The sequence below is a fragment of the Emys orbicularis genome, chromosome 6 (assembly GCF_028017835.1).
Source record: "Emys orbicularis isolate rEmyOrb1 chromosome 6, rEmyOrb1.hap1, whole genome shotgun sequence".
Lineage (NCBI taxonomy): Eukaryota > Metazoa > Chordata > Testudines > Emydidae > Emys > Emys orbicularis.
Window position 1 is genome coordinate 90,842,808 of NC_088688.1, and position 21,333 is coordinate 90,864,140.

The window sequence follows — 21,333 nt, forward strand, 5'->3', positions numbered from 1 at the left end:
GTAAGGTTCACAGGGCAGTTCTTTTAAAACTCTTGGATGCAAGTTATCCGGACCTGCTGATTTAAAAATGTTTAATTTCAGTAGCTTCTGTTTGAGGTCCTCCAGAGATACTAGTGACATAGAAAGAGTGTTATCATCACCATATGAGATTATGTAATCTGTTTTTCCACAAATACAGTACAGAAATATTTATTGAACTTTTCTGCATTATTATTGATAATTCTACCATTTCCATCTTTTTGTTCCTAATATATTTTAAAAACTCTTCTTATTGTCCTTAACTTTGCTGGCCATAAATTTCTCCTTGTATCTCTTGGATTTCCTTTTAAATTTTCAACAATTCCTAACTTCTGCTTTATATTCATTACTATCAACTTCCCCTTTCTTCCATATATATATATATATATATATATATATATATATATATATATATATGAATGATAGTAATGAATACTCATTACACACACACACACATATATATATATATACACACACACACATATATACACACATATATATACACACACATACACACTTTTTAAAGCTGCCATCACTTCCCCTCTACACCAGGCCAGATTTTTAACCAGCACAGCTCTCTTACTGATTATGGAATTGTGAATTTTGGGCATCTAATAAAGTACTCCCAAATGATCCCCAAATATCATTCACATTTTTCTGATTAAATTCTTCCTCCCAGTAGATTTGGCTCATAATTGTTTTCAGCTTTGTGAAACTGGCCCTATTAAAGCACCTAGTATATATATTACTAGTCTGGACTTTGTTCTGCTTGCACATTATAAATGTGACCAAGTCATGATCACTTGTACCTAAGATACCATTAATTTTTAGTTCTGTGATCAGTTCCTCTTTACTTGTTAGGACAAGATCTAATATAGAATTCCCCCATGTTGGCTATAACACTTTTTGAGTTAGGAAATTGTCATCTATAACGTTTAGAAATTCCAACGATGTTTTAGTATTGTCAGCATGAGACCTCCAGCGTAAATCACTCAAATTGAAGTCCTCGATGATCTCATAGGTTTTTTTCACTCTACTCTTTGTAGATAGGTGCATAAGGAACTGTTCATTCTGTTCCCTACTATGATTTGGTGGTCTATAGCAGACATCAACTAGTACTCCATCTTGTGCTCTGTTAGGACATTGATCCATAAGCATTCAAGATCATTTTCTTTTGAGTTATCGGTGACTTGGAAACAGGTATTGCTATTTTGACTTAGAGTGCCACTCCCCCACCCCTTTTGACCACACAAGCCTTCCTAAATAGGTTATAAATGATTGATTTGAACATTCCAATTTTGTGAATCATTCCACCAGGTTCCATAATATGATGTAGATTTAATTTATGCTCATAAATGAGCAATTCCAATTCCTCTTGTTTGTTACCCAGGCTTCTAGCATTTGTGCACAGTCAATTCAAGATTTTTTTTTCTTTTTGTCATTTGGTTCCTTAATTAATTTTGTTCTTAACATCTCAATTTTGTGCTCACTGAGTTCTCAGATTGTCCCTCTTTTTACCCTTCCCTTTTGCTATTAGTTTAACCCCCACCTGACTGCTCTAGCCAGCCCATCCCTGAGGAGATTAGTCCCCCTTCTTCTGAGATGGAGGCCATCCAAACTATATAGCCCTCTCTCCCCAAAGAAGATGGACCAATGGTCCACAAAACCATAGCCCTGCACCCTACACCATTTACCTAGCCAGAATCTTCCATAATCTTCTGCCTTCTGTCTTCCTTTGCTAGAGGGACAGGAAGGATTTCGGAGAAGACAGTTTAGACATTCTTCTTCAGTACGCTTCTGAGTTCCCTGAAGTCCTCTATTATCTGTGAGATATCCCATGATGTAGTGTCATTTGTGCTGATCTGAACCATCACCAATGGATCCTTGCCCTTCAACGTCAGAAGCCTATCTGATCTTAGAGTGACATCTGGTGTCTTAACTCCGGGAAGGCAGCACACGATCCTGTCGTCCGCCTGTCCCTGGCAGAATGTTCTTTCGATTCTTCTGAGTATTGAATATCCAGCAAGGATTGTCTGTCTGCCTTGGATAGTTAGAGAACTCTTTGTGGGTACACTTGATTTTTTTTATAGGTTGACCCAAGCTGCCATCCACCCATGTGTCCCATACATCTCTCCATTCCCATGGACCTGCTGGATCTTGAGAGGTATCTTCCACAGCTCCCTGCTGAGGACCAGGTATTGATTTGCAACTTCTAGCTGTGTGGAATTTCTTCTACTTCTCTTTTGTCTGGTGGACACAGTCTGCCTATCCTCATCTGTCTCTAACCATGTGGCTATGACCTTTGGTGGTTATGAACTGCCAGGCCACCTCTCTGATTTCCTCTACAACTGATTCCTTTGTGATCAGGTCCCTTCCTTCCTTGAACTTGGGGTACTGGTGTTTCCCAAACCTGGTTTGGAATTCTTCAGCTTCTCTGATTCGTAGCAGCTTCTCAACTTGCCTCTCCAAGCCAAGAATCTTTTCTTCCAGCACAACCACCAACTTGTACTTCATGCACAGGAAATCTCTTCTAGCTTCAGGCAGCAAAGAACATCGCACATTCATTGCAGGTTATCACCACTATTCCATCATTGGCCAAAATATCACACATAGCACGGAGTCTCTCACAGTCCCTCTCTAAACTCCCACCAAAACTGTCCTGTTAGCTGCCTCTGTTTGTGGCTCTCAAGTTCGCCTAGCAATTGATTTTCTATACCAAGTCTTCCCTGCTTAGTTCAGCTCAGCTTTGCCCCTCACCCTCAGGGAGTGATGAACCACTCAGAGACTTCAAACAGGTGGGCTGATTAAAGCTCCAAGGCTAGAGTCTCAGGGCCTTTAGGATGTTCTCTGAGGGGCCCTTCAGTTTTGAAACTCTCCCTTGCCAGTCCTAAATAGAACTAGTTTATCGAATTCAAGGCATGCTGAAAGGCACAGTCATTTTTCCAAGCTGCGAGAAAAACTGGGAGGGCTCAGTTTTTTCATAAATATCAGAGATCATAAATATCAGAAATATGTTTTAGCTGATGGGCGATGATTTATGTTAATTACTGAGTGAAGAGAGTTCCTGGAATAGACTATGTGTATAAATGTATTTTTAAAATGTGTCAAGGAGTGCCTACATCAAAGGACTGGAGCTCCTTTATAAAGAATGTGTACACAAACTGAAATTAATTAATTAATTACATCAGTTCTGTGGAGGAGTACAGCATTATCATTCTGACCTAACTATTGTACTGTTATGGGCAACAAGAAACTGGAGCGATATCAATAGGATTAATTAATTAATGTTTGCAAAGTGCTTTGAAGGTGCAAACTATTCTGTAGGTTCTAGATAATTTTTTTTTTTTTTTTTGCTGGCAACACTTTAAAAGTTACATTCCATTTTTTCTCTGACCCTCAGATTGCCCATAACACAGGAGTGTATCCCAACCAAGCTTCATCTACATCCTGCCCTGGAATTTATTCACATTTTAGCTTAGTCTGGGTTTCCTCCTGAGGACGCTGAATAATTGCCTCTTGAAAGCATTTTCCACAGGGAGCAGCACTGTCTCCTATGTGGCCATGGGTATCAGTAGAGTCACTGGCCCAAATTCCATGCTGCAGTGTAGCACAGAAGACATAGTTCAGAAGAGTTCCTGTTTGGATTCTGGACTGATGCAGCACCTTGGCAAATATCTCCACAGCTGTTAATGAGCTTTTCTGTAGCTCACAATACAGGCGAGTCTCATCTTACGCTGGGGTTACGTTCCACTGTCAGCGCGTAAAGCGAAAATTGTGTATAGTCAAAATTACATTGAGTGTAATGGCGGGCAGAATTGCCCGCACTACAGGTACAGTATTTAAATTGTTATTTTTCTCTTTTTTTTTTGCCAACCGCGCAAAGCTGAATTCGTGCATGTTAAATGCGTGTAAGATGAGACTCGCCTGTACCCAGAAGACTCTAGCCTCTCCCCATCCCACTCCAATACTCCCCTTACACACCTTTCTTTCCTTTCTACACTGGAGAAATTCTGACCCTTTCAAGGCCCATTTGCTCCCTGCTGTGGTACAGAATCTGCCCCACTCATCTCAATATTAATTATCATATAGTATTAGGCACTTCATTTTCTTATAGGCATTTGTTTGACAAAAGGCATGAAAACTCTGCATAGCTTGGAAACAATGTCACTTCTACTGTAACTGTGAGAAATACCAGTCTGTTTTAATCAACATTTGCTGTGAATTATTGTACTAGCAATCAATCATTTTCTCCAAGCTGATCTTTGGAACGCTTTTGCCTGAGACCAGGCACATCAAGCAAGCACAGACTTCTTAACGGTGATGCAATAACTGATAATGAATTGGAGAGAATGTAATGTTTGATATAGTTATGAAGCATTTTGGCTCTGAGTTTTTTATTTGTTTCTGACTCACTGACCTTAAGATGTATTAGACTTTTTATGCCAAAAGAAAAATATCACATAGTTGAATTCATTATGTGTTGAAATGTAAACTATATATTTTGGAATTTATTATTTTCTTATTTTGCACTCATGTTCTCTGTGTCTACATATTTTTTTTTCCCCTCAGGACCTGCATTTCTGGTTGAGCCAAAACTCCCACTGGGGCAAGGAATACAGAACCAGAAGTCTGCTCCTGCTCCCATTAACTTCTATAGGAGCAAGAATCACACCCTGGCTCTTAATAATGAAGTTCTTTTTATAAATTACATTTTTTTCCTACAGATTTCACAGAGGTAATCTCCTTTTTAATCCACTTAATTATTTTACATAATGCTTTCAATATATATTAAAAAATGAACATCTCTTGAATTTCTCAGACACCATGGATTTGGAGACGGCTCATTCAGTCACTGTAACACAGTGTGACTGTATAGTATTATTTGTCAGGTGCATGTCACTGTTTTAGCTACATTCTTTTTGACAGATCTGAATAGTCAAAGAACTGAAGCAAATGGCCCAGTTCAATGGTGTCACTGAAGTTACACTTGTTTAACAATTTTTCTGCCTGTTTTATTGATCCAACAGTGTCCTTGGCTAAGGCCCCAATTCAGAAAACCTCTTAAGCACATCCATCCATTATTCCGCATTACGTATGCGCTTAACTTTAAGCATGTACTTGGGTGCTTTGCTGAAGAGGAATGGTTTGCTTAATCAGAGCCTAATTGAACTGCCAAATTTACTAATGAAGTATCTACTTCAACTGCAGAAGTTGGCACTCTATATGCATTAGCCATTAGGCTGCACATTTCACGTTAGCTCGTTCCACACTGCTTTGCTAACCGAAATGCATACTTCAGTTCAGATCTTTTTCTTTTAACAAACTTCCAAAAGCATGTTTCACGGGTTGAATTTTCATACAATAGCCTGTTCAAGCTACACAGTTCACAAATTAAGGACCAGAACTTACAATGCTTTTTTTCATGTCAGTCATCCCATTCACAGCAGTGGGCATCCTGGTGTGAGTAAGCAGTAATCATGCTAGGGTGACCAGACAGCAAGTGTGAAAAATCAGGACAGGGGGTGGGGGGTAATAGGAGCCTATATAAGGAAAAGACCCAAAAATCGGGACTGTCCCTATAAAATCGGGACATCTGGTCACCCTAAATCACGCAAATAAGTAGTGCAAGATCACACACTGTTCTGAGTGGTGAAATGTAATTGGACCCGGAACATTTTGCTGAAAATATAACAACTTTCTGCTTTTCTCTTTTACTAAGTGAAAAGAATCAATTTTGTGCAGATCAGCACTGCTTCATGAATGTCAATCTGGATAATGGTGATCTTTTAGGTTCACTTTTACAAAAAAAAATGGAAAGGAGATTAATTTCTTTTTGGTTTTGAACTTTCCATGGGGCAAGGAAAACAAGTTTTTAAGGCTGAAGACTTCAGTCTTTGGAAGCATTTATTCCATTTGGATAAAAACTAAAGAAATTAGTGGCCTGCTGAGAACCCAGATGAACAGCAGGTGGTAAACATTCTAATTTCAACCAAATTTATTTTGTGTTACATTTTTTGTGCTGGGCAAAGGAAATATTCAGCCAGATTATTAGCAAAATGTGTAGGACTCAAACTGTGATGGACTAAAATGCAAAAATCTGCTGCCCAGTTGAAGAAAAGTGAAGCATAACTACTGGCGTGCGTAACATTTCCTTCACTGAAGTCTGCAGGACAATCAAGAAGTCATGCACCCTGTGTGGTGATGTATCCAACCAAATCAGCTGTATAAAATATGCAGTTGAATCTGAAAATATCTAGCCTGACCATAAAATATATAAATATCTTCTGAGTTAAACACACAATTTGACTGGAAAAAATATAAATATATTTCCTTCCTTATATCCCACCATGTTAGTTGAGGCTCACTGGAACATCTTGGCTGTCAGTGTCTGAACATGCTAATTTTGGCAGCATGGTGTTCTCTGTTAAAGATTCCCACCTTTGGAAACACGTCGATCAGTTGAGTCCAAGTCTGACAGGTTCAAATCATGCAGTGAAGCTTTTCCATTTAATTAGGCTTTGACTGAACATTGTTTGGATTTGTTGCTATTCTGTTTTCTGTTTAGTTGGAGGATTAGGCCAGGATGGCTTTTATGAAGGGCAAAACGGTTTATAAATTTTGAGCTCTGCATTTTTAATAATTATTATTCTATGGTGCCTGGGCTTGGGGCCTAGCTTGCTAAGAAACTGCCTCTCTCTGTGCAACAGCATCACCACTGTGACTAGCAGAGACCCTCAAGCCCCTTTGTTTAAAATGGAGATGTCTGCTGGCATCTTATTTTCTGTAAGGGGTTCTTCCTCCCCACTTAGACCAACCGAGTTTGGATTTGTTAACCTGTAAGGGGTGTTGAGAAGCCTGTCTTTTCCTCAGACCTTTAGTGAGCAGGAGGGATGTTGGATATGGTGTAGCTAGACGTGGGAGGTTATTAATGATTTTTCATTATTATTACTTTGGGCAGTATTGTTGACTGCAGGTGGTTTGATCTGGACAGTTCATTCATTGGGGTTCGGTTTTGTTTTCATCTTGGTGTGTGTGTTAAGTTTTGTAAACATGCCTAGAGTCATCAGTATGTGTGGGGATCTCTGCAAGAATGGAAGATGAGAGCCACAGCAAATAGGTTTGCTGTTGTTATAGGTGCAGGACTGGGCCTAGATCAGATTAAGCATGATTTAGCCTTTGTTCAATGCCCTGATCATGGAGGAAGAGCCTCAAGGAGGAACTGCAATTCAGACTCACAATTCCTTCTCTGCTCTCCCATTGCTCCTAGGGGGAGTAATTTACTACAACCCTTTATTCGGTGTTGCATACTCCCCACTTCTTGTGCTGGTGTTCAGCTCTGCTGGCCAGCATGTTGGCTTAGCTCCACCTCTCTGTGTATCCTCCCTGCTCACCCACTTACTCAGAGTTGTACCAGTCAGGTACAACCAGTCAGATTTGCCAATCTCAAACATTCAGCAGCCAGGCCACCCAGAACCATGAGACTGGCTTTAAAATCCTGAGATTTAAAAAATAATAAATATTAAGATCTTTTCATTTGCCTTTCTCCACAACCAGGAGGGCTAGAAACTTGCTTTTTTTAACTTAAACACGAAATGATGACTTGACTCCAGGAGCTGGGGCTTTAAGAAGAAACACCAAAAATCACAAGAGTTGGCAACACTCCTTGCTCTCTCTCCCTGATCCCGGACCCATGGCCCAGGAAGTCCTCACATTGCTCTACAGGTTTCTGGGAAGAGGGTGAGGTGTAGTTATTCCATCTACTCTCCAAGGTAGCAATGTCAGAACAAGCCACAATCTGGCTTTTAGCAAACTAACAAAATTTGTAACTGGAGGGTACAGTAAACTAAGCAAAATACTTAACTCAACTTTAACTAGATGGTGTGACTTTTTTTAGATGTATGTCATAATGAAACTGACAGTTTTCAAAATGGCATATAGGAGAGTTACTCTCAAAGTTCCTGTTTTTAAAAAATCACCATCATACGTCCAATTAGCAATACACTTTAGGACTGGAGCTACAGATTGTAAACTAATTTTTGCTAGTTTTACAGATTTGCAAAATCAGTAGCAATCAGTTTACAGTAATTATTTCTAACAACGGGCATGCAGCAGCAGCAGCACTCCTTAACAGAAACCAACTGGATGGGTGAAAACAATTCATAGCAAGGATGTGGACAGCTTCTTTTGCACTAAAACAAACGGTTCTAGTGTATTTTTCCAGTTTTATCCAGTAGAATCTGAATTAAGGCACATACAGATAGAACAATGTTACATTAATGACATTTGAGCTAAGTATCATAACTATTATTTTTCACTGGAGTCTACCCTAACCCTGCCTTATTTTTCAATATTCTATTATCGAAAGAAGATGATATTTAATTGGTTAATTTCGGTTCAGATTAAACATTTCATTTTAATCTGATGAAGCACAAGCTTGTGTCATTATTTTATTTACAAATAAAAATGAATCCCATTATGTCACTCAGATTTTTGCCTAATGTATACATCTAAACTTCCACACTCAGGCATGTGCACTTATATGTACATCACAGCAGTACACACCTACAAGAGGAAAATGATGATTGAGTGATTAAGAAAGGCATCAGAAATATCCTGACACACCATGAGCTATCCATATGAAGGACACAGATTTCCTCATGTTTTCTAAAGCAAACCTGGCTTTGTGTCTTAGCCATTGGCACAAATATCCAGGGGATAAACCACACAGGAACTAGTTAACACCCCTACCAAGAATGTCATTTCGTGATAGTGAGAATGTCTTTAAAAAAATAACTGGAGAAAGGAGGATTGTAACTATAAGGCATTTGAATTAGCTGGTATGGGGAAACTCAAGTCAGTGGAGTTACTTCAGATTTACACTGTTGTGACTGAGGCCAAGATTTGGTCCAGGAACCTTTACACAAGAAACCAAGAGCAAAGATCAATTTTTTCACACAGTTACATGGAAGCAACTACAGTGACATCCATGGAGTTTTCCTGGGGGTAACTCATGGCAGAATTTGCCTCTTCCAGTCCCAAAGTTTACTTCAGGGCAGTTTCTTATCCAAGCAGTGGGATAATTCTGCCCTAAATCACAACCCTTGCAATCCCATTGATATTTTATGCATCTCTGGTCCTGAACTTTTGTCTTTCACATTACTATCAACAAGGCATGTTATTTACTTTGAGAAGTTCCACCCTTAATCATTAAAACATAACAGTAATAATCTGATATATTCCCAGTACTGAGCAGCTCGCTAAGGGACAATTTAAGAAATTCAGTAGCTATGCACTACTGAATTGATAGGCTTCACCTTTTCAGTCCTATCTCAACAGCTTTGGTGTGTCAGTTTGGTAACTTTAGCAGCCGTGCCTGATTGTTGAATGCTAATCTTGGAAAAGTCCTGGTCTCAATGAAGGGGCCAATGAGATTGAGGCTTACGATGTCCCGCTAGAATTAGTAAAACTCACAAGACACAAAAAATGACCTTTATGGCACAGCTAGCCATTGCGCCTGTGAGGTTTTAGACAGTATAGTTGGTGCCAAGTAAGGATAATCTCTGGAAGGTTTGCCATCTATGTGAGTGTCCTACACTGAAGACTACTTCACTCGAATGTCTGGCCTCATTTCTGATAGTGACATTTGAAAGTCCCATTCCCAAGTGAGACGACTACAGGGTGCTCCCCGTTCATTGCAACTTTGTTTAAAATGATCTCATGCCAAAGATCATTTTGTCATGTCCAGGCTCTGAGTGCTCTCACCCAGTTAGCCAGGTACCTACAAACAAAAAGGGCTGATACTTGACTTTAGTTTAAGAAGAAGCAGGTGAACAAGTTTGGTGTGCCTTAAGGTACTCAGTGCATCACAGAATGCAAAAATTTCAAGTGGAAACCCTCAGGCCTTCTGCAGTGGCAGATCAGCCAATAAAGGCAGGTCCACCTGGGGGAGAAGAGCGGGGAGCAGTTTGCCCAGGCCCCCTGTTTGAGAGGGATCCCAAACCGAGTGGTAGAGCAACCTAGTGCACAGCGTCATGATGGAGCAGCAGCAGGGCTTAAATTCAGCTGGCGCTGTCTGGAGCGAAGTTCCAGTAAATATTTTTAAACTCTTGGGACTGACTCTCTGAGTCCCAATGCCTCCCGCGGGGGACTCCAGGAAGTACTCTTTGAGAATTTAAGTCCTGAGCATCAGCCAAGTCAAACCAGTTCACAATGCCTGGAGCAGAGAGTTTGGCCCAGCCCTACCAGACAGGAGATGCTGCTGCAGGATCAATGCCTCTCCAACCATCACCCCCGCACAACCTGCACTCCCAGTGGTAATTTCTTTGGAAGAATGGAGGCCCTGTGTCAGATACTGTCACAGGCCCTTCAAAATCTCTATGTGACCCTGAATAGAAGGCAGAGGAACCTGAGGCCAGCAGTAGGTGAGTGTTCATGCCATGGCAGGATGGGGGTGCGAAATGGGCAGAAGCTAGAGTATAGTCCTGTGGGCTTGCTGGACAGCCAGAGGAAAATGGATGTTTAACCACGGATGGCTGGAATGGGAAATATCACATAGGCATGGATGAGGGAGGGAGGGTCATTTTCAATTGTCTATCAGTACATTCAGTGAATGTCTAGATAAGCATCCAGAATGAAATCAAGGCCAGGATTTCACCTCCACACTTTTGGGTGCTTACTGAAACTAAACCTCACCAGTTCTGAGTGACCTGAGTGACTTCATCTTGAGTGACTATACCAGGAGGGGAAGGGAGCACTATCATGTCTAGTCTCCTCATTCCCAGACTTTTAAATGCTGGTACTTCTCAGGAATGATTTTTTTCAGTGGCAGAAATGCTGATTTTTTGGTGATGGAATTTCAAATGGGATTTATTATGATTGCTATTTTTATAAACACACACACACTTCTCAGAGTTAGTGTTGGAGCTCTGTCTACAGGATTAGGTATTTGACGAGAGGTTAAAACATCACTTAAATGGAGAATGAAAAAACAAACTCCACTTGCTACTCACTGCAAACATGCTCCTTCAAATTCCATTTAAATATAGCATTAGTGTTGGAAAGTGATTCCACTTAGCCCCCAAAAATGCAGCATAAAAAATATTAATCACACAGGGTCCTGCGTGACAATCATTTTCCATCATGACAGTCATTGACGGGGTGTCTAATACTTAGACAACAGCTGTATTTAGGCTGGATAGGGAGTAAACATAAATGTTAATTATTTTACTTGAGATGAGAAACCAGATGACATTTTGAGCTGGTATTACTGTAAACAGGAAAATGGTATGAGAGCTTACAGCTTATAAAAATATCAAAAATACAAATCAGGAGGAGGTTTGCAGATCGGAGAAGGACAAGTGCAACACTGTAATAAAAAGTGAGTGAATGAGACAGAGAGAGTGTGTGTGAAATTATTCATGGGAAGACCATTTTTGTCTCAGACAATTCAAATTACCCTCTTTATTGGACATGCTTAATGTGCTAGAAGAGACCAGATTTGTCTTGATTATATTGTGCTATAGTAGTTTACCTGGTTCTGTTTAAAATAATAAAACCCCAAATATCTCAGACACTGAGAACATCAGTTCTCAGGGAGGAGGGATAGCTCAGTGGTTTGAGCATTGGCCTGCTAAACCCAAGGTTGTGAGTTCAATCCTTGAGGGGGCCACTTAGGGATCTGGGGCAAAATCAGTACTTGGTTCTGCTAGTGAAGGCAGGGGGCTGGACAGTTCTAGGAGACAGGATATCTCCATTTAGTTATTTATTTTATTTATCAACGCAGTGTAGCAGAACGTGGAATGACCTGATGTACAGATCTCCACCTTCCTCATCATTCAAATCATATCATGCATAGTAATGTGAAGACTTAAACCCTCATTCTCTACACATTTACACACATGCTTAATTTTTTCCCTGTGAGTAATTTCATTAGAGTCAGTGATATTACTCACAATGTGCAAAATCAAGTACATGTTTAAGGGCACGTCTACACAGTGGAGTTATGCATACTGGGGTGGGGGGTGTTTCAAATAGGCACTATACTAAAGCATGCTATGAAACTTGTAGTGTGCACCAGCAGAGTCTACACAGACCAATTAATGCACAACACGTCAGTGCACTTTAGAAATCACCCCTGCATAGTGCGTGTTGCTGCTCTAGTTAAGGCCTCAGTAGAAAAGACCTGAGACTTTTCAGGATCAGGACCTGAGATTGTTGACTTACAACTTTTACTGTAGTTAGTGTTGTTCGATTGTGATGCAATGCTTCTATAGCTGAGCTCCAACCTCCTATTCAACTCAAATGACCTCTTTGTTTTGGAACAGAGCACATACATTTTTAAAATATTTTTGTTAAAGCCAGAGACTTTACATGCACGGAAGTTTGCTTTCAGAAGAACAATTAAAATGTGTTTTAACGTAGCTGGGGGCAGGAGTACAAGAGCCTAATATTCATACACTTGGTCCTTTATGTAACTTTGTAGATGGCATGAGGGCACATTGCTCCAGTTCTAATCCCCTAATGAATTATATTTTTCATAGGAATTGAGTTCCCAATCACAATACACATATACAATGTTCTCCTTATGCTTATCAAGTACAAAAAAATTATTTCAGCATACTGCATATGGTATATCAGATTATTTGGAGATGTATTATACAATAATTCTATATAATAAAATAACATTAAGAGAACATTAAGATTGCATGAATACAAGCCAGAAAGTGTCAAAAGTTGGTGTTGCCAAGGCACCCTGACATTCTGCGGTAGATTGTGCTTAAGTGCACAATGTGGAATTATCTCAGGGTTTCACAGGAAAGGTGGGTGATCAGATAGCAAATGTGTAAAATCAGGACAGAGGTGGGGTAATAACTGCCTATATAAGAAAAAGCCCCAAATATCGGGACTGTCCCTATAAAATTGGGGCATCGGTCACCCTACCTGTTCTCAGCCTTTCCACGTGTTAAAAAACACACAGCGATTGGAGGAGGGTTCCTGTTACACTCTGTAAACTGTCTAAGGTTTAAGGCAAAAGAGCCAGCTTGTGCATCCACACTAAAATTTTTGCTGCATAGTTAAATCAATTACATGCATCAATACACAATGTAGCATTCCTCAACCACACACATGGGGCCCGATCCAAAGCCCAATGAAGTCAATGGGAGTCTTTCTACTGACTTCCATGGGAAATGGATCAGGCAGCCTATGAATTTAAGGAAAAGCTTATACAAAATCTATTGGGCATGTCAAGTGTACAATGTATTAAGGCTCATAACTTGGTCAAATGAGAATAATTTTTATTGGAACACTTAAAGGCATTTGTCATCAATATGGGCCATTTCTACCGCAATTTTCAACCTGTTTAAGACTGTTAAAAAAAAAAAAAAAAAAGATTGCTTTTTTTTTAATAATGAGGAAAGTAATTTTTTCTCATTCTTCTCATGCTACAAAACCATTTTTTGCTGAAGCATTAAAAAATCCCTAGGGACCAAGCCACAACAATTTCAGTCCAAAAGGTAAAAGTTTGAGATAGCTATAAATGACTGAAAATTGTGAATTAGAATGGAAACCATTAAGAAACTCTGATTATAGCAATTACTGCCTCACCTGCTATAATATGTTAGTGTCAGTAGTTATCCACAGTATTTGTGGATAACCACAATATATTTATTATTTGCTGTACTATTATATTTAATGTTTCAATAACAGCCTCCCCCAACTTTTAAAATGTTCATTTGCAAAACTAATATTTGTTTTGGAGATCAGTAACAGAAGCCTGGCGTGCTTTTTTAACCGCTCACTTCGTATGCCTACAACCTGATGGACTGAGAACATGTATGTGACAGTTAAACTTACTGTTCATCTGAGGTGAAAACAAAACCTAGTGCTTCATCTTAAATATTAAACACCTTTTTTAAATATAAAGCCTGAACTATACAAATAAAGCAGAAGAATAAAAGTTGTCACCCTCTAATCTCAACACTATTTTAGCATTACTTTTAAAAATATATATATTTCAAAGTGAATTTACATTCATAGCCACAACACAAGTAATTTGATAACAGAATGTATATAACGATACTATGCAAATATTGACTTCTGGTTCTGGCCCAAAGCAAGATTAGTCTTTTCTTGAGAATACACTGGGTCAAATTCATATTAGGTGCAATGGCCAGATCCAAAGGCCATTGAAATCAATGGAAAGTCTCTCAGTGACTTCAGTGAACTTTGTAGGCTTTCTGTGCAGCTGTCTTAATTGACTCCTCACAAGGGCTGAATTTGGCCTTTTGGCTTTGACAGATGTAAAGCAGTTCATCCCATGTACCAATGTCCTTAATGACTTGAATACATTTTAACCCCCCCACCCCCTACCCTTGCAAGTTACATCATTACCCCATTAGCTCGAGTAAAGAAACCCAGCTCATGGCTGAGAAAAATAAATGACCAAAATACATATAAACATCTGTACTTACATGTGTCTGGCTTGAGCTGACTGTTGGTGATTCCAAAGTACTGGGGGTTTTCAATGACAGGAATCTTTGTCATTCCAATGATGACAGCATCTGGGCCGCCCTCAGAAGAGGATGGAGTGTTACTCCCATTCGAAATGTGATGGAGGGGACTTGCCGAATCATCATCATTGCTGATAACTGAAGAAGGACCTAGAGTTAGAAACAAAGATTCCCCTGTAACTTGACAAATTTTTCCCCTCCCTCAGTCACCTGCTTTGGCTGACCAATCTGCCCTTAAGCACAACTAGCTAGTAGCCTTCTTTTTGCTATTTGGCGTTTTTGCCTCTGGGACTTTATATGCATGCTGAGGGAGGTGGAGAACATATTTCATATGGGACTTAAAACAAAGGCTTCGTTTGGTGACTCCTTTATATGCACAAGGATCATCGTTCCATAGAGGTAACCTCTAAAGCACTCAGATACTATGACTACGAGTGTGTTATAAGTACCTATATTGGTAGATTACATAGACTTGATAGGACTACATCCAATATAGTGGGAGAAATATCAAAATGCAGTGAACTCTTCTGTTGTTTCCAGCAATAAGTTATAACCTGTATTCATTGCTTGTTTGCATTAGTCCCTACTCAGAACATACACAAGTAAGGCCTTTGAAAACAAAGCTGAGTGATATTTCCCCTTGTCATGGCCTTATTGCGAGACAGGATATGTGTGTGAGATGCATTCTCCCTGAGGAGGGAGGTTGTCTGAATTCTGAAGGACTAAGAGGGTTAAGACAACATTCAGAGCCCAGTGGACATGTAGGACCAACTCCTACCCTATGCCTCAGAGGGATTGTGGAGTCACTGTGCAAGGGTTGTTCCAACCCAATGGAATATTTCATTCCCCTTGGCAGCCTGTCAGAACCCAGTATGAGAGGGGCCACTTCTGTTTTGTTCTCTTTGCACTTTATTAATTATTATTATTACAATTAAGCCACAGCAACTGGTGAGATAAAAAGTGATAGGATTGATTAATTGTTATGCAAATTGGGCACTTCTCAGGTGGGTTTAAGGGGCTTTGATCTAATATCTCGCAGCCTATGCAAGGTCAGAACAAGTAACCAAGTAACCCAGGAGCTCTCATGATTTACAGCTTAATTGCTCTCTTCCCTTTAATTCTATGTATGCAACCCAAGCTCAGAAAGAAGATCCAAGTCACTAATAAACCTTGGCAGCATTTTCCCTACTCGTCCCACTAAAGAGCCAGCGACAAACTCACATTTTCAAATGGTTTATTTTATGCGATTCTCCTCTCATGACTGGCTCACAGTATCACCATAAAGACATCTTTATCATTCCATGAGATGGCTCATAAGTAGGGGATGGATTTGGAGATCCCATTAGGAATTCCGCCTTTAAATAATCTGACATAGCTATTTCGAGGGTTCAGCTGCAGGAACATCCCTGTCTCTCTCCTCCTCCCCCCAATTAAAACCCTGATTCTGGTTTAGCAGTCCATAAAGGAAACCATTTTATTGTTTGAAAAAGTAGTTTTCCCCTAGCCTGAAACACCAGCGGTAATTTTTCAAATGCCTTTCACTTTGTTGGGAAGTCACAGTTGACAATGTTAAGCAATGCATCTAGATCTCTGCAATTTATCAAGTGAAGTATTAATACTGATGCTGTATTTGTCATTTCTGAGTCCTCAGATCCTTAGAAGATGAATGCTACTAGCAAAGCTACAAGGATTATGCCTGTTTTTTGGCGAAGATTTTTATATAATGAAGTCCAGAACACGGCAAACAGTTGGGAGAAAACATTCCTTGAGATGGTATATTAGCTACACATATAATGTCACAACATTATTTGATGTGTGTTTGGGTTTGTGTGTGCATCTGTGCTGCTATAAAATATCATGAAAATGTAGAGAAGAACAAGAAAAGCCTTGCTAAAGTTTTCTAGAAAAAAACACTCCTGAGTCTCATGTCTCTGAACTTGGCGTGTCTCAAGTTGATGTTACCACTAAGCTGGCAGACAAATAAAAAATTTTCTTGTCAAAAATGCAGTCCTTTTTATATTAATGTATCTTTAGTGTGAAGGGCCACATCTATTTTATTAGAACAGCTTGTAAGCTTTCTTAGACATATAACTTAATAGAGGCACTTCTAAGTCCTCTGCAGCCTCTGATTAGCATGAGAAACAAATCCCTTTGTCATTTGTTCATTCCTCGCACGTATACAGGATTGGAAGGAAGGAGTGTACATTACACATCTATAGGAATGTAAGCAGAATAGTGAAAAGGAAGGCAATCTGCTAATCACATCAATTTTGCACTGATCGGGACTCTGGCATCCAGTTTTATATGGTAGGCCAGTTTTGAATTATTTTTTAAATCATTGCACGTTGCAAGGCATTGTGGTTAAAATGTGGCTGCTTTCTTCGTAAATGAGGTTACTAAACTAAGCCAACTAATTAAACTGGTCCTCTGTGTTATGCCAATTAGATTTCAAATCATTTCTGATATATTTGAGCAATACCTAAAATATGAGGGTAAATGCTAGACCACAGTGATGTGTTATGATCTACTTAATTTGTTATTAGTCCACTTAATCAAGGAAACCTTTTTATACATTCAGTACAGGGAACTGACTGTAAATTACAACTCCTAATAAGCGCACTATATTTACTAATTAGAAAAAAGATAAAACAATGGCCTTTGCTTAATTTTAAAATACCCATTTCAGTTTTCTACATATCTGTTATATAATTAAAACATCCACCATCCAAGAGATGGCAAGTTTTTTACATATCAGGAGACAAATATACTTACACCAATTCAAACATCCACTTCATCAGGGCCCACTGATAAATGTGAATAAACAGGTACACAAACTGTTTTGTTGCTTGCTTATTTGACAGACTAACTGTTTTACATGAAGTTACATTCCATTTCCGCAATGCACTGACTTAATTACATTACAGTCAAAGTCTAGCACTGCAGCTGACACTTCACTGTAGCAGTTTTCATTGTTGCATTACCAGAATGCAATTTGAATGCGACCACTCCGAGCTGGCAAGAAACTGGAATGGCTCTTTCATGAATCATTTATCCAGAGCACAAATCAAAGGGTAATTTCTTAAACAGTGTCTAAGTACTGTCTCATCCTGATTAAATGGGGTCACCTAAAATTACTTGTCAAAGGCAGAATGAGCAGGGCAACCATTTGCTGACACCTATTATTGATTTTGCTTTCTCAAATCCAACATTGGCTTCGTACAGAAAGAAAATTTTAAACAAAATGTCTCCAATGGAAATGAAATTCATTGGCTGTCAATAGCCACCACTTCAAGGGACAGTTGCAGCTTTTAAGAAAACTCCAAAGAAACAGGGGTTTTCTCCATTCCGAAATGTTCTGCCTAACATCCTCACTGGGTTTTTTTAAGAATATATTTCTTGACTTAAGAAGATGGAAGCCGGAGCCAGATAAGAAACAGCTGTCTGCTTTGGAGACAAATGACGAGAAAATATAACTTACAGGACTGAGCCTCTCTCTCTTTATTCATTGTGTATTGTCTGTTCACAAGAGAAAACATGTAGCATGGATGCAAGCACATTACCCATTTGCTATATGCACATCATTTCCAAGATGTAAGCATGTGGGAAGATTTAGGGAAAATAATTATTTTCTAAGCTGACATTCTGTGTGTGTGGGGGGGAGGGGGGAAATGAGCCAGATTGTGACTGCTCCTCATGATATGCATGAGGGTGGGAGGGTACAAGGAGCTTCTCTGCTCCCTGCTGTGTACCCCCACAGAAGGACCAGAGACAATCACATTATCAAAAAGGGGGAGGGGAGGAAGCAGGGCCATAGCTCACACCCACACACTCTGCACTGGGAACATGGGTAGAAGGTTGCACCATTCGGTGCAATCCTCTGGTACCCTTTGGAGCTTCCTGATGCACAATCCCTCTCCAACTTCTCCTTGGGACAATGCATTTCTGTGCTGTCCCTTATAGTGGCTAGTGCCTTACAGGAACAATTAGGTCCAGACTGGTAATTTTATCCTGATATTTTTTTCTACAGGGTTGTACCTGTATTTTCCTTAGATTTCAAAAAAAATGTTCTTATAGAATTATATTTTAAAGTACTTTAGATATTCTACCAGGATAAATACGTTCATGATCATACTATAAGAATAAAGAGATTTTTTTCTGCTGCCCCATTGTTGTGAAGCAAAAGAGCAGTAATGGATTTTTTATATGAATTCCACTGGACTCTAGTCACACCATGATTTCTTGGTGTTAGCCTCTGGCTCTTTTCTTGCTCCATTTCTGACTTCCTGTGGTACTTAGCCTCTTGGCTTTGGAGATATGTCTGGCTATTGACTGCCATTGAAGTAATGCATATTACCTTCCCACATGTTAGAAGATGAAAAGAGGTCCAAATTAAATAATGGCCTAAGATTGACTCAGCTGAGCATGCTCAGACAAGAACACTGATGCTAGCACACAGGAGGGGAGAAGCTCACAGAGGCTGAATTAGAAAAACACTGCAGCAGATAAATCTCAAAGGCAAGAACATATGGTTTTGGTTTACACCTGGCACGGCCTTGCTGAAAGACATTTTCAGGCTTTGGATCAGATGGTCACAAACAATCCCTTATGTTCATCTACTTCCATCCATTGATCTTGGTTAGAAGACAAATGATGTATGATATGTGCACTTAAGGTACGTCTACCCTGCAATTAAGCACCCATCGTTGGCCCAGGTCAGCTGACTTGGGTTTGTGGGGCTGCAGGGCTGTAAAACTACTGTGTGGACATTCGGGCTTGGGCTCCAGCCTGAGCCTGAATGTCTACAGCCCTGCAGTCTGAGCCCCACGAGCCCGAGTCAGCTGACCCAGGCCAGCTGCGGTCATGTCATAGTGTAGATGTACCCTTGTTGTCTGCTGTGCTTCACAATTTAGCAGGTATAACATGTTCAAAGCCTAGTGCTTCTCTATGTCCCATGTGAAAGAGCATAACAGAACCCAGTGTTGACCATTTGGAGTTATATCCCTTTGACTGGTTCCTTACTTCAAAAGATCATTTTGTCTTGACCTCTTTAATATTCACTCTTCGTAGTTCAGTTTGTCTCCTGGCTTCATGCTGGACTGATATAGAATGGCCTACAGAAACAAGTCTGCAATGAGAACTTTTATGTTTTTTAGATAGATAGATAGAAACCCAAAAGTAATCTCAATGGGCCAAATTCTCTGCTGGTGTAAATGTTTGCCATTCTATTGTTTCCTGTTGACACCAATAGAGAATTTGGCTCAATGTGCTTCCTTTATGACCACTACAAGGCAACCAATATTTTTGGCTTTGCAGCCAGAACTGCCTGAATTTTCCACGGATTTCTTTCCTCCTGTGATCAGGTACTGGATCCCTTTGTCACATACATCAGTGTTCATGTCAGCAGGTGAGATCAAGTGTGAGGGAAAATGTTCTGTTATGGGTCTGAGCTCCCTTTCTTTTTGGGGAAACTATAAAAGTAAGGTAGGGGTGCTCAATGTGCTGGCATGATCCCCAGGGGGGTTGCAAACTAGTCCTTTTTCTTGCAGATAGCCTTGAAAATACTGTAGCATCAGGGGCATCTAAAGGAATGAGGCCAGAACACATTATCAAAAAGAATCCAGCACACTTGAATGCAGCCAGAGCTCTCACCCAATAGTGCCCACCTCCCCTAGAGCTGGAAACCAGTGGCTCCACCTCCCAAAACACAAACAAATAAACCAAGTAAGCAAATAAAACCAACCCCCACACCAAACCACCCTACCCCATGCAGGGGTTTTACCCTGAGAAAGGAGAAGATCTAGAGACTCTATGATGTCTGCTAGAGACTTTGCTTTTGCGAGCGATTTTGTATGGAAGATGCTGAAATACTACAGTGATGGGCAACTGTATGAAACGCTAAGGTAAAAGATAAATAAAAGAGAATGCTTTGTTTCAATGGCCATTCCCCGGCCTCTCTCAAATCATCCCACCTGCACCCCAGCTGTTGGGGAGGGGAAGCCTGTTACAATATAAACCAATTGTCACTAATGTTGACATTTTGTCTTTGTGATATTAAAAGAAAAATCACAGGTTATCAGCAGTCCTCCCTAGAAGGCTGAGGGCTGTTTTGGAGACCCATGACACTTCCAGCCAGGGGAAGCTTTTAGGGGAAGTTTAAACAAAATACCCTAAATCAGAAAGTAGACTGCTAGATAATATTGGCTTAACACCTTTGAATATCAGATCACTTGTTTATTAGGCTTTCATGACTCTGTCTTCTCCTGTTATCTCTCATATCTCTCTACTTGCTCTTTCAGCATTTGTTTGGAGGATCCTCTAACTCCCTTCATGGCTTAGCCCTGCCCTACCTGTTATCTTGTTCACTGTACACAGCCCTCAACACCTGCTCTGCCAATGATGCCAGCCTTTATAGCCTATTTTGTCACATTTTCCAACAGGCACCTTTGTACTTTCTCCCATGCAATCCCCACCCCCAATACCTGGGAAGAGTTCCTTGTAATAATCTGCAAAACCACTACATTAGCCGCCTTCAAACTCCCCTGTGCTGTGATGCCTGATAATTATTAGAGCCAGTAAATTATGGCTTTGCGGTTGAAGTCATGTTGTTACAACAGGGATGGATTTCGCCCATACAAGTATCATGTGAAGAGAACAATTAATATAAATGAGAGAGAGAGGCAGTCATGCTTGCAAAGATCCTTCCGTATGACTCTTATGCTGGTGCATCAATTCCATGGTTCCTTCATAAGATCTGGGGTGACTTCTCACCAGATCTTGCACTGGTATTGGCTCATGTTACTTCAAG

General features: G+C 40.0%; 1 protein-coding gene across 3 annotated transcripts in view; it reads right to left on the reverse strand.

Moving 5' to 3' along the window:
- The window catches only part of NTRK2 (neurotrophic receptor tyrosine kinase 2), a 278,981-nt gene that overhangs the window by 100,675 nt on the left and 156,973 nt on the right, over window positions 1-21,333 (reverse strand). For 2 of the 3 annotated variants that reach the window (XM_065406073.1, XM_065406072.1), the window contains one exon: window positions 14,490-14,678. In XM_065406073.1, the coding sequence (XP_065262145.1) occupies window positions 14,490-14,678 (189 nt within the window). Of the gene's footprint in view, window positions 1-14,489; window positions 14,703-21,333 lie in introns of all 3 variants that reach the window. The other variant, XM_065406071.1, reaches the window with a different exon arrangement.